The sequence below is a fragment of the Diabrotica virgifera genome, chromosome 6 (genome assembly GCF_917563875.1).
Source record: "Diabrotica virgifera virgifera chromosome 6, PGI_DIABVI_V3a".
Lineage (NCBI taxonomy): Eukaryota > Metazoa > Arthropoda > Insecta > Coleoptera > Chrysomelidae > Diabrotica > Diabrotica virgifera.
The window spans coordinates 46,775,325-46,790,545 of NC_065448.1; the positions used below are offsets into that span (position 1 = coordinate 46,775,325).

Consider the following 15,221-nt stretch of genomic DNA (forward strand, 5'->3'; position numbering starts at 1 on the left):
AAGAACAAAAACTTTAAAACAATTTCGTTATTCCATAATGGACAGCTTGCTCCGTAAAAATAAAAAACGTGGAAGACCTTCAAATGAGGACATCGCTGTTCCAAAAAAAAAAAGAATAAAAACCATGTTTAAACCCCGGCCAGAAGGTGATATAAGATTTGATAATTTCGAACACCTTCCACAATTTTCCACAAAGGGCCGATGCCGCAATTGTGTAAATACCCAAACACATATAAAATGTACGAAATGTGACGTACGTCTTTGTTTTGTGTCAAAACGAAATTGTTTTTACGATTTTCATATGAGCAAGTAATCATTGTAATATTTTTGTTAGTAAAATAAATCAGTACAGCCCTGGGTGTTCTCTCATTTTTCCACCTAATATTGATTTAAAACACAAGTACTCAAATTGGTAATGTGTATTGTAATACATACATATTGTTTTATGGTTTCTTGGTGTTGTGCATTCAGATACACACGTACAAATCAAAGTCAAAATTTGTTAAAAAAAAGTTTATTGCTGAAAATGTATTAATTGACGACCCACTTCAATAAATAATGTCAGAAATAATTTTTATTTTGCGTATTTCTTATTTTGCCAAGTTAAGGGTTAAACAATTAATAAACATCATACAGAACAAGTAAAAACTTCGTTTGTATAATGGTATAAAAAGTTTATTGAAAAACTATTAAAAAGTCATCCAAAAGGTTTCGCAAAACGTTTTCAATCTAGATCAGATCATCTTCAGTGCCTAGAACGAAGTATTTCCACGTTAGAATGAATACAAAAGGTTAAAATTATGACTAGTTAAAGATAAAATGTGGAATATACTTACGTTCTGCTTAGTACATGAAACTAGCAACCTTGTAGAATAGGTGACATCTACAAGGTTGCTAGTTTCATGTACTAAGCAGAACGTAAGTATATTCCACATTTTATCTTTAACTAGTCATAATTTTAACCTTTTGTATTCATTCTAACGTGGAAATACTTCGTTCTAATAATGTTAATAACATCATTTTTTTTTAATGTAAATCATACTTCTCGATGTCACTTATTCTACAAGGTTGCTAGTTTCATGTACTAAGCAGAACGTAAGTATATTCCACATTTTATCTTTAACTAGTCATAATTTTAACCTTTTGTATTCATTCTAACGTGGAAATACTTCGTTCTAGGCACTGAGGATGATCTGATCTAGATTGAAAACGTTTTGCAAATCCTTTTGGATGACTTTTTAATAGTTTTTCAATAAACTTTTTATACCATTATACAAACTAAGTTTTTACTTGTTCTGTATGATTTTTAATTATGGTATACAGCCAGCTACTGGGACTTTCCCATTGATTTTGAATTAATAAACAATTAGCGGCTAAATCTGTGAGTAGAACTTGTTAGCTTAACATGTATATCAACTATCAACTAACAAAAAAAGTTTTTGAAAAATATAAGCTTGTTTGTATTTTTCCGAAACAATGCTTTCGTTCTCTATTGACTCCCCTATTTAAATAATACACCTACCTTTCAGAACTTGTGGTTGCATCATCATCCTTTCCTGTAGCAGCAAAATTCATAAGATCGTCATTAACACTTGTATCACACGTCGAGTCTTTTCTGTTTGAGATATTTCCAGAAGTTCCAGCTTTATCTTCCACTTTAGACTTAATTTTAATATCAATATTGTCAAGGTTTATTTTAACTTTCAAGTCCTCATCACTTTTGCTTTTTGCCACTCTTGGTATATTTAATTTTTGTTGTACTAATCTCTTTGCGTGTTTTGCCTTATTCACTAATTTATCTTCTGCTTTCCTTTTGGTTTTCTTTTCAACGACTTCACTAGTTTCCTCAGACTGGGTTTCTGTTTCTGGGTTTGTTTTAAGTGATTGCTTATCTGGTTGATTTTTCTCTGTTGTTTTTCTACCTTCTGTGGCATTAGCAACGTTGTCAGTTCCCTTTTCTTTGGAATTTTGTTTTACGTGTTTACTATCTAGTTCCGGGGCATCCTTGGATCTCTTTTCGACTCTCATTTTCTTTTCATTGACTACGTCAACTGATTGCTTTTCTTCTGTGGATTTAGTTATTTTTTCGTCTTTAAGGTTTGAGCTCTTCACAACTTTAACAATTTCTTTGGTTTCTACACTACAGCGTCTCTTTGAAATGACTTCTTTCACTATTTCATCGGGATCGTCAAAATATCTTTTTCGTTTTTTTGTATCTTCTTGTATTTTGAGTGAATCCTTATCGGAATTAGATGCATGTATAGATTTTTCTTTAGCTGGTTTGTTTTTACTCATTTTGAGATATTCGTTGATTTCGTTGATTTCATCTACAACATTTTTTTGTGTACTAGATTTTGCGTCAGCTGGATGTGTATGTGGCTTTTCCAGATTCGTAGCTTTCGTTTTACTGCTATCTATTTCATCACTTTTCTTCTGAACAATTTTCTTTGGTGTGTCATCATTCCTTTCAATGGATATCACTTCTCGGTTGGATCCAGATCCTTGTTTTGTGACTTTCTCTGTGATTTTTTTACTATCTACAACTTTAGTTTTACTATCCACATCAGTTTCTTTCGTTTCTGTTGAATTCCTTTTATTCAATTCCTTTTTATTTGTCAGTTCTTTAACCACCTTTTTCTTTGGTTTTGAGGATTTCTCTGTTAGTACGGTTTCACAAACTGTCATAGGATCTATTGTCAGAATTTGTGAATTTTCGTTAATGTTTGTATTTTTATTGACTGTATTTTTTGGCAATACTTTTACGTCAATCATTTGTTCTTTGTTTGCAGGGTTATTCGATTCTGATTTAAGTCCGCTGTCTATGTCACGTTTAGTAGTATTTGTCGATACTGTTTTAGGGTCCATCTCAAATAATGTACACAGCTCAGTTTGTTTTAGATGGACATTAACCTCAGCTCCTATAGATTCCAAATAGAGCCGTCCTATATACTCGACTTTGTGCTCATTCTGTGACATAACTTGATTACTCTTTGGTTTATAGTCTTCGTCATGGACCATGTGTATTACACTAAAACTTTCTGATTTTTTCACATCAAATGAATCTCTATCCACAGTGTCTAAATGAGCTGCACTGGTATTCACAAACTCTTTGTCTTCCCCATCAACATTTTTCTTTATGGGGCTCTTGTTTTTCATTAGATGAATCCCTCGTTCTTTCAACCCTTTGATCAAATTTTGCGCTTCGACATCTGATGCTGTGTTATCAGCCTTATCGATATTTAAATTTTTGTTTTCCTTCGGAATCTCCTTTTCATCATCGCTTGAGGATAGCTGTAAATTAAAGTCCGAGTCATCGCTGGTGATTAAATCACTCAAAACTGTCCGGAGCTCCTTCATTTTTTTTCTTTTTCTAGGAGATTCATTTTTGCGTTGCGTCTTGGACGTATAATCTATTGGTTTTATTTTAAATTTACTCGTTGGTGGTTTTTTGGTTTTTAAAGGTTCAACCTTCGGTTTTAAAGAATCTGCTACTCGCTGACGTTTCCTCGCCAAATCTTCCAAAACTGACGTCTGCGATGTTGTCATTCCTTTCATGGCAGTACCTGGTTTTAACTCATGTAATACAGTTTTGACCTCCTCAACCTTTGTTGCTGTTTCTAAATCTTGACCAGTGTTAGCAATTTTCTTTCCTTTGGAAACAGTCTTCTTCTCCTTCTTCACTGGCGTTTTAGCAGTTTTTTTCCTGACAGGTGTTTTCTTCGGAGATATTGATTTGTCCACTGAAGCTCTACTTCTTAAGGAATATCTCTTTGTAGGACTTACCGTACTAACAGCCTTTTTGAATATAACGGTATCATCACAGTCAGAATCAGACACAGAAGTTTTTTCGGCATCATCTTCGGTACGAGTACTATTTGTAGATGAGTCTGAGTCGAAATTCTTTTTCATTAAACTAAGATTTTTCTTACCTATTACGTTTTTATTAAACATTTGTAAATGGTCGAGAGGTTTAGCAGTTTCTTGCGTAGATGCTTTTTCCATCTCCCTTAAATGAGCTTCTAGATTTTTATTTTGTTCATTATCAGAAGGTTGGTAATACGAACTGCCTGTGGAATAATCGGTAGGTCTGTTTGAATAAGGCGAACATAAATCCATTGACGGAGTGAAAGGAGGCATGCCAGGTGTTATAGGTAAAGGCGTTGGTATTGATCCAATATCAAGTCCCTTCATGTCAAGATTAGCTTCCAGCATTTTAGTAAAAGGAGTACTAGTACTACTCATAACACTGAAATTGATATCTAAAGGAGTTGATATACCTGGAGTTGTTGGCAAAGATACTTTTACAGGTGTCTCTAACATAGGCATTATATTTCTGTTAGCTTTAATCGGCCAAGAAGTAGTCGGTTTGTTATTTTCTGGTGTAACATATTTTGTAACATCCGTTTTATTAGGTTCCAATATATTTTTAGTCGTATTATTAAGTTTGGAAGGCGATAAAATTGTTTTAACTTGAGTATTCAAAATATTTTGATTTTCTATTGTCTCTAATTCATTTTCATTATTTTCTTCGAGTATTTCAGTTTCACCGGTTTTTTTTACCGGTGTTTTAATAGCTTGTTCTAACTGTAAGGCTTCTTCTTCTGTTGTCGAATTAAGTTTTGCCTTTTTTACTACCTTTTTCCCCTTTCTACGTCCACGTCTTACCGGAGTTTTATCTAGTTTTTCGGGTACTGTAGCCCTCAAGGCAGAATCCCAAGTTTGAGTGTCAGTTTTTGATTTTGTTGGTTTAAGATTATCTTTGAGGGTCTGTTTCTTCTGGGCTGTTTCTGTTGTGGGACAAAGATCTTTAGCCGCCTGACCCTTCTCAGACGTTTCTGTTGTTTTGAAAAGATCTTTGGTGGCCTGAGTCTTTTGGCTTGGCACAGATTTCGAGGGAGAACTTGGCCTTTGTTTGTTTGTTACAGGGGGCGAAGAAAAATCTAAATTACGTACATGAGATGCACTTTTTGGTGTTGACTTTTTTAGAGGTTCCCTAGGTACCGGAGTATTTATTTTTTCGGGGGAATTGGTTACTTCGCCTACATCCTGGGCACTGTTCTCAACATTATTGCTACCAGGGTCTACATTAGATTTATGAGTGTGCTCCACATTTTCTTTTGGAATTGTATCTGCCTTTTTGCTGGACTTTCTAGAAGTTATGGGATACATGACTCGTTTTAAACCAGGTCTCTCCGTAGGGTTACTAATCGTAGGCATGTTTGTGGGGGGATCTGTTTGGCATATTCCAGGGTCAGCAGGATTATAATTTTTGAAATAATCTTGAATGCCTGTTGGATCCCGTTGTGGTAATAAAACTTTAACTTTTTTTCTACCTAAAAATTAAAGTAGAAATATATAAATTACAGTTTAGAAATTGAATAGAAATATCAATAACAATGTAATAATTATTATTCCAGTCTCTGATTCCTATACAGCAGAGGTGGGAAAAAAGCCAGCCCTCGGGCCGGATGCGACCCTTTTGCTTACTTCCGGCAAGCAATTTTTTTAAGAGTGTAAGCTCAAAATTTCAGGACAATGCCAAATATTTTAAGAAAAATTAAACTCTGAATGAAAGATTATATTGTTACCGAGGGCCGAAAGTCCCTGAAAACTTCTATAATGTTTATTTTAATAAGTTACAGGGATGAAAAATAAACAGAAAATTTAGTGTGACTTTTAATTTCAAAACAAGTAATTGGACAAGTCCTAAGCTTTCACCCAAAGAAGTCATCGTTGACCGAAGATGGTTGATTGGGTCATCAGGTAGAGTTTCACCATGTTCCCAGAGGTTTAATCCCTGAACATCGGCGTTTAGCCATTTTAAATTTATTTTAACATAATGTAGATCTATTTATAATCACAACCATTGTTTGGTTCTGGGGCTATATTGCAAGTATTCAAATTCACTGATGATGGACCGATAGGTTTGAAAACGTTCTGATGAACTCATTTTATTGAATCCATTGGGATTCTAAAAATTTTTAGTAAATATACCTTTTACATAGAAGTGGTTTTTACTTCATGTTCCAGTTTATATAAATACTTACCTTGTTCTTTTTTAGGTGATTTGTTGTCTATTATAATTGGCATTGACATGATGTCCGGTTCCGTCAAAACTGGTGGTGTTATTACGGGTGGTGTTATTACGGGTGGTATGGTGGTATTACTCAGTATCCTGATCGTTGGTGTAATTGTAGGTAAAATGTAGGCACCCGAGAGAGTATTTATATACATGGGATTGGTCATACAGGATGCTACCGAAGCCGCACTTGTCTGATTTGTTATAAGGTAACCGTCTACGGGATTGTTGAATGTAACGATCGGCTGGAAAAAAAATTAATATTAGATTGTTAAGAAAAATGTAAAATAATCATTTTTAATTAAGCCAGAAAATAAAGCTGAAAAATGGCAAAACCTCGCAATTTTTGAAGTTATACTTCTTTAGGCACGAGGGTGAATTTTTACATTCCCTGGCGCATGCGCACACCGAGAATATGTTGTTAGTTGCTAAATCATCCAGTTTATGCATGTATCAGCGCAACTAGGTTTGAAAATAATATATTAGTGTTTTTAGTAAATATATTTATTATAATTTTTGTGTCTTTGGATTTGTCTTCCTTGGGAATAAGATAATAAGTATTTTAAACATTTTTATATTTAAAAAAAAAATCAATGGGAAAATCCCAATAGTTGGCTGTATACCATAGTTATGAACTGCTAAGACTGATAATACAGGGAAAATAAGAGGCGGAAGGAGTATAGGAAGAAGGAGAGTGTCATGGAAACAGAAGAATTTAAGGGACTGGTTTTAATGCAGTTCTATAGAACTGTTCAGAGCAGCAGTAGATAGAGTAAAGATAGTGATGATGATTTCCAACCTCCGATTACGAGACGGCACAAGAAGAAGTGAAAAGTTAAAGCAACATAAAGTACAACGCCGCTCGAATTATCTCGAGTGTGCACAGTTTGGCCAGTTTAGCGCGCTCGACTGTGTACGTTAAGGGGTCAAAATTAAATAAGTATACAATACATCTTTACCATTTGTGGGTTATCATTCATTTGTGGTATATTCATTTGTGAGTTATCTGGTATTTGAGTGGGAGGATTGTTGGGTTCCGAGATTGGTTGTTCATCTGCAATCCGTTCTTCTACTTCTTTTGCATTTGCGTTAGTGTCAGTTGCGTCTTTCTTTTTGGTGCTGTAATACAAAAAAATATTTGCAATTTTAGCGCTTTATGTATATAAAAAAATAATTACCTGATTCCAGAACTGGTTGGTTCAGAAACTTTACTGTTATGGCCTGCATTATTAGTTGTGTCTGGAAATTTTAAACTATGTGTTAATAAACTACAGTTTCGAAGCAGTGGCGGCTCGTATCACTTTAAGTAGGTAGTACCAGAATTCGGGCAGCTGCCTAAATTTTTAGTGACGGGTTCACGACATTGTCAAAAAAGGTATAAAATAGAAATTTCAAAAAATAGGTACGGATACTTTTACATTATGTAGGTATATACCATTGCTGGGGTGTCAAGAAATTTAAACATTTAAAATGCATTCAGTGATTGATTTGACATCATGTCCGTCCAACAAGTAAAATCTCCAAAATCTCTCAACTTATCGCCCTTTACACAAATATCGGAAAACTATAACTAACTGAAATTCACCAGCGACGCGACGTCTGTCGTTTCATCGGCAACAATTACTGCAACACAAAGATAATTTTCAATTTCTTTCCTTATTTCCTCGTGATAAACATCTAAGATGCACTGAAGGAGTTCATGCTGTAAAAGATTTGGAACTTTGAATATGAACCTAAGTCATTGTCTAATTCGGCTAACATTGAAAAGTTCCATAAAGATGCCTCTATTTTCTGAATCTTCCTTTTCGTCCTGATTTCTCAAAACTAACTCGAAAGCTCCACAAAATCATGTAGATATAATTTTTAATTTGATTCAAAACATATCGATTCTTTATCCACTTCTTGTTCATTGTGTTTAATTAGACTATCACGATAAGCTGAATTTAACTCGGGTTTTATTAAAAATGAAAAAATTTTAAATTACTTAAAAATATAATAGTTTATATTAAAAAGTTTAATCATTAAAAATGTAATAATTATAAATACAAAAACGAGCGAGCGAGCGCGTAAAAAAACTCGACTATGATGAGCATGAGCATAGTAAAAAATATTATATCTTCCTTGTCGAGCCAGGCACGAATAGTCACATTAAACGTGTATTAAAAGTGCAATATAGCTCTATCTCTGTCACTTACATTTAATACCCGTAAAATCTTTCTCTTTTCAGCTGAGTCATCTAAACTTTTGGCACGGGCACAATGCGATCATCTCGTCCGCTGTGAGTGGCGAGGGTTGTACTACACTGCACAGTTGCCAGATTTTATATAATTTATAAAGAGAAAAGAAATATGCACAAAAAATTAACGGGCATTAAAACGGTTTAAAGATAAAAGAAATATGTTTCTGCATAAAAATGAGGTAGTGCCACGGCTCCATGGCACTACCTCACCGGCCGCCACTGTTTCGAAGTTGTTGGTACAAGGGCCGGTATTTCAACAGCTACTTAAGCTTTTGCTTAGCTAAGCCTGTGTCAAAATGTAAGGAGAAGCTTAAGCTGGGTGCCGTATGCCCATCATTTACTTAACTAAACTGGTCCTCAACTGTAAAGTTAATTGATTTGGTACCTCTGAATATGTCAAAATGCTCGAACTGGCTGCTCTGAGGTAAAAACCGTTGACATTTCCTGAAAAAGGGGTAGTTCCCTAGGTTGGCTGTATAATATATAGTTAAAAAACTCTAACATGAAGTAAAAACCACTTTTATGTAATTGGTATATTTATTAAAATTTTTAAAAAATCCTAATGGATTGAATAAAATGTGTCTAATTCAGAACGTTTTCGGACCTATCAGTAAATCATCAGTGAATCTAAAATAGAATAAGTAATCCCACTATTAAAATTGAGAAGATGGTTGAAATTTTGAAAGTTAAAAAATGTGGTTATGATTATTTACTCAAATATTTGCTAAATAGTAAATAGCCCCAGAACCAAACAATGGTTGAAATTATAATTCAATCTACATTATGTTAAGGTAATATTGAACAGGCTAAACGCCGATGTTAAAAGACATAACCTCCGGGAACATGGTGAAACTCTATCAAGAAACTTAATCAACCATCTTAAGCCAACGCTGACTACCAAGTGTCAAAGGTTTGTAAGGAACTGTTTGGAGTGACATTGACATTAGAGGTTAAGGTAGTCGATTTTCAAAGGTTTTAACAAAAGGTCATGATCCAAAACCTACCTCAAGGTAGCCTGTTCAATATTACCTCAACATAATGTAGATTGAATTATAATTTCAACCATTTTTTGGTTCTGGGGCTATTTAAAGTCCTTTTACCCTATGACGGCCGGTATGTAATTAAGATATGATCAGTGGGCCTCAAACAGTGGGGCGTTAATATTTAATTCCTATCGCTTGAAAAGTAAAAATATTTAATTTCCTGTATTTTATGTTCAGTAATAATATTGGATTTTACTGTATCAAGGCAAATAAAATGATTATAATATGTATATACAGGGCGTGCTAAAAGAAGTGGGACGAAATATTTCGATTACTCGAAATTATTTGTCGACATCAAATGTTCATGAAGATCTCTGTAAATCTCTATTTTGCGTAGAGTGAAAATTATACGAATTGCTTTGCATGCAGTAAAGTTGGAAAATACTTGCCAAGTTGCTGGTATGTCCAAATTTGAATAAAATACATCCAAGACTTTAGTTTCTGCAGACACTGTATTAAATATAACCTTGAAACAAATTGGCACTAAATCACTTCCGAGTTTTCAACAAAACAAAAGGTTTAAACACGTGTAGTCCAGTAATTAATACCGAAGCTATTGAGACGGGAGATGGTTCTTGATAACTGGTCCTCATAAGACAACTAACTCTCACTTATGGCTCCACGTGCCACACCCCGGGCAACTGCATTGGTCTGCAGGCTAAACTAAGTGAGGGTAGCCAGATATGGCGATAATTTAACCGAGTGATTGCCGGTATAAGCAATCTCCCACTTACCGACCAACGGCTTCGGGCGGATGAGTTAGTAAGTGGTAGGGCACTCTTTTGTCCTGGGGTTGAGAAATCGGCCTCGAAGGCGGATGAACAAAAAAAACGGTCAACGGCATAAGGATGTAGAAGGCAAGGGGAAACCACTACATTAAAGATCATATACGGATATCCCTAGTACAATTGTCATGGCTGTACAAAAAAGTAACTCTGTTACTGATCATGGATATCGGAGACCAAGATCCGGCAGGGGAGGCAAATCACAGATAGACCACAGGGCCTCTCAGGTCGATATCAAACGAAATCCCTGTGAAATACCCATCAGTAACACATCGTCCAAAAAGAAGACTAAAATCGACAAAAAGTGCATGAAGGTAGGCACGTGGAATGTTAAGTCAATATACCAAGCAGGTAAAGTCCATAATGTCATTCAGGAAATGGAAAGACTTAACATAAAAATATTAGGATTAAGTGAGACCAGATGGCCCAATTCAGGTGACATATTAGTAGGCCAAACAAAGATATACTACTCTGGTAATGACAATGACCCAAATCACTGGAACGGAGTAGCGATATTAGTTGATAAAACCACCCAGAAATTTGTAACTGGCTTCTTACCCATCTCGGATAGAGTTATGATGGTAACACTCAAAACAGCCCAGTCTAGAGTCAATATAATTCAAGTATATGCTCCCACAGCAGATAAATCGGATGAAGAGCTCGAACAGTTTTATAACGAATTACAACAAGCTTTAGAAGTAACCAAGTCTAGAGACGTTACAATAGTAATGGGAGATCTAAATGCAAAAATCGGTAGAGGAAGTCAAGGTGATTTTATTGGAAACTTTGGACTGGGCACTCGTAACGAGAGAGGAGAAAGATTGGCTCAATTCTGCCAAGAGACCGATTTTATTGTCACGAATACTTATTATGATCTGCCGACCAGGAGACTCTATACATGGAAATCACCAGCAGACAACCAACATAACGTCATCAGAAACCAAATTGACTACCTTCTCATCTGCAAACGATACCGAAATTCCATAAAATCAGTAAAATCATACCCTGGAGCTGATGTGAGATCAGATCACAACCCAGTTGTAGGAAGGTTTAGAATTAATCTAAAGAAGCCTGTGGTTAAAACTAAAGTAGAGACGATACAAGTATCTCGTTTGAGAGATCCATCAACAAAAGAGCAAGTCACACTAAAAATTAAGGAAGAGCTCACCAAAATAGAAATTATTCCTACTGAAGATGCGAACAGGAAATGGCACATGTTAAAAGATGCTCTTATCCGCACATGTGAGACAACACTTACACCTAAACTAATTAAGAATAAAAATGAATGGATGACCGAGGAGATTCTAGATCTCATGGAAGCAAGGCGATCTTATAAAACCAAAGACAAAAACATGTATAATATTATACACACAGAAATAAGGAGAAAGATCAGAGAGGCAAAGGAAAGATGGTATAGTGACAGATGCGCAGAGATTGAACAGTTGGTAGAGAAACATGATAACTTAAACCTTCATAAGAAAATTAGTGAAATAACAGGCACTAATATTAAGAAAAAATCAAACATACTGCTGGATAAAAACGGAAAAATAATTATAGACGTCGGTGAAAGGCTTAAAAGATGGCAGGAATATATTCAAGAGCTATTTAAAGACGAACGGACTGAAATAGTACTAGAGCAGGAAAAGTTCGACAACGGCCCAGACATAACAGAAGATGAGGTACTAGAGGCGATAAAGCGAACAAAGAACAACAAGGCAACAGGTCCTGACCAAATACCTGTAGACATAATACGGTTAATAGAGGACCAGCAAATTGGAATATTGGTCGACTTATTTAATACAATATACAGTACAGGAATCATTCCCAGAGATTGGCTGCTGTCAACGTTCATAACACTGCCAAAAAAACCAAATGCAAAAGAATGCCAAGACCACCGGATAATAAGTTTAATGAGTCATACACTCAAAATATTTTTAAAAATTATACACCGGAGAATACATAACAAACTTGAGCAGGACATAAGCGACACGCAATTTGGATTTAGAAATGCAATGGGAACGAGGGAAGCCCTGTTCGCTGTAAATGTACTTGTGCAAAGGTGCATGGATGTTAATCAGCCAGTATATATGTGTTTCTTGGATTACAACAAAGCCTTCGATAAGGTCAGACATAACCGCCTTATCGAATTACTTGAAAAGAAAAACTTAGATATGAGGGACATCAGGATCATTAGTGCTATCTATTATAATCAGATCGCTGTAGTAAAAGAGAACAACGCCTTTTCAAATGAAATACGTATTGAGAGGGGCGTCAGACAGGGCTGTGTCCTGTCTCCTACTTTGTTCAATTTGTATTCAGAGGAAATAATCCAGGAAGCACTAGAAGACCTAACCACGGGAATAAAAGTAAATGGGCGACCAATCAATAATATACGGTTTGCCGACGACACTATTTTATTAGCCGAATGTCTTGAGGATTTACAACAAATGGTTGACAGAGTGGTAGAAGTCAGCCAAGAAAACGGACTGTCCCTAAACACAAAAAAGACACAATTTATGGTAATCACAAAAGTTCAACAGCGCCAAGAAAGCATAACAATACATGGAGAACAAATTAAAAAGGTTGAAAAATATAAATATTTGGGTACAATAATTAATGAAACTAATGAGTACACAGAAGAGATTAAAGCAAGAATAGGACAGGCAAGAAATGCTTTCAACAAACTAAAAAAAGTACTCTGTAGCAGGGACATTACAATTTCTTTAAAGATAAGACTTCTGAGATGCTACGTGTTCTCCGTATTATTCTATGGGTTGGAGGCTTGGACATTAAAGAAGGATGTTTCGGACAGATTAGAAGCCTTCGAGTTATGGGCCTACAGAAGAATATTAAGAATAAGTTGGGTGGATAGAGTCACGAATATCGAGGTGTTGAGAAGAATGGGGAAAGATAAAGAGATTTTAAATACAAATAAAGTCAGAAAACTGCAATATCTGGGACATGTTATGAGGGGCGAGCGTTATAACTTGTTACAATTGATAATGCAAGGAAGAATACAGGGTAGAAGGAGTCGCGGAAGAAGACGCATCTCCTGGTTAAACAATTTGAGAGCTTGGTTTAATTGCACTTCTGCTGATCTCTTTAGAGCAGCGGTATCGAAAGTGCGAATTGCCGTGATGGTTGCCAACCTTCTTAGAGGAGATGGCACATGAAGAAGAAGAAGTCCAGTAATTAGACCGAAGGTACTTTATCGTTTAACTAAAACACACCGCTTTGCAAGTCCGAATTGAATTCCCGAAACACTTCTTTTTAGCAAACGATTTGTCCTATTCACTGTCTGATATTTCACTATCAGAGTCGTCACTAACTGAATTGTCTATCCGAATAATTAGAGGCCGGACCTCGTCTATAACTCGCTCGGTTTGAAAAGACTTAACGATTATGTCTTCCGTATGTCTAATACAATTTTGCCATTGTACTGCTTTTATTTGTTCTAGCGATTCTTTCCATAAACTAAGAACGCTAGCGTCATCTGTTGTTTTGGACGCATGTTTATCATAAAAATTTTTGGCTATACCCCAAACTAACTCAATTGCATTATAGTGGCAATGGTAGGGCGGAAGTCGAAGAACTTCATGGCCATATTTAAGAGCCATTTGGTCAGTAACAAATTTCTTTTGAACTTTGTGCTCTCCACACCTTTGAAGTAAATCAACTTTTAAAAATATGTCACTGTGATAAATTTATTTACTTCATCCTCACTCATGTTATTAATTCTTCGGAATGTCCTATCTGAGATACCGCAAGAATCGCATGTGCGTTTCTGAACTGCCATAACAGATGTCAATGGACCCATATTATTTTTTTCCAAATTGAAATAACTTACGACTTTCAGAACTAAACGCCGTTCTTCTGGAGACAACACTCTACGTTTCTCCAAATTATTCATTTTACTTTGAAGTACCGCTTCACTACACTACTATAAAAAATAGGTATGTACTTATATACAACTACTACACCCTAAAAAGGACGAGGGTTGTACAACAGACGAAACAATCGAATAAAAATTATTTAACAGCCAATGCTATAATAACAGGCATAAACACTGCATTTATTGTGATTGCAAAAACCATTGGCATGTTTTAAATAATATTTTTGCTAATTATGTATTAAACAACACCAATACAACCCACGACCATCCATTAATTTTTAACGATACACAGAAGTGTAATTTGATGACAAGTTTGAATTTGATCTACTTTGTTGATAACAGTGTCGTTAACAGAAAGATATTTTTAAATAGCATGAATCATTTTTCAATGATTGTGTGTCTTTAAGAAATACATACACACTAAACAAATTTTTAAAGTGTGAATAAAGAAGATTGCATTTATTATGACACATGGTATATACTCCTTATTTTTCAAATAATATGTTCTTGTAAAGTCATAACTTTGATTATTGGGTAAACCTACTGCCTCAGAAGAAATTAAAAAAAAATAACATGTAATAAATTCACTGTTTAAATAAATATTCGGTACTCGTACTATTGCAAAAAAATATTAAAACCAATAAACGATAACTTGTTGAGGAGTGCTGATTGAAACAACAGACCAGTAAAATGTTATTCATAAAGGTAGTGTAAAACATATCGCCGCTTATCTGCTCCGCTAGTAACAAACTTATCAGCATTTAATGGCAAAGCGGTCTTGTTAGCTGAAAAAAACTTTAGCAAATATTTGAGTGAACATTTTTTAACTTTCAAAATTTCAACCATCTTTTCAATTTTAATAGTGGGATTACTTATTCTATTTTAGATTCACTGATGATGGACTGATTGGTCCGAAAACGTTCTGAATTGGACACATTTTATTCAATCCATTGGGATTTTTTAAAATTTTTAATAAATATACCTATTACATAGAAGTGGTTTTTACTTCATGTTTTTTATATTGTCTATATTTTCTCTGGTCATTTGTGGTCTCTGGTCAGCCATTGTGTTCTGTGCCAGTTTTAATTTTAGTTTTCGTGCTCGCGTATCAGTGTATGTGCGCATCTCACCGGTAAACAAGGTAATGTGTGTGTGTCGTGATGCTTTGGTCACTGGACCTTAC

General features: G+C 35.1%; 1 protein-coding gene across 1 annotated transcript in view; it reads right to left on the minus strand.

Moving 5' to 3' along the window:
- LOC114341356 (uncharacterized) overlaps nt 1–15,221 on the minus strand; it is an 80,019-nt gene that overhangs the window by 26,860 nt on the left and 37,938 nt on the right. Inside the window, exons 6-9 of the mRNA XM_050652779.1 lie at nt 7,258–7,318; nt 7,039–7,198; nt 6,048–6,324; nt 1,523–5,333 (exon numbers count right to left, since the gene is read on the minus strand). Coding sequence (XP_050508736.1) covers nt 1,523–5,333; nt 6,048–6,324; nt 7,039–7,198; nt 7,258–7,318 — 4,309 coding nt within the window. The remainder of the gene's footprint in view (nt 1–1,522; nt 5,334–6,047; nt 6,325–7,038; nt 7,199–7,257; nt 7,319–15,221) is intronic.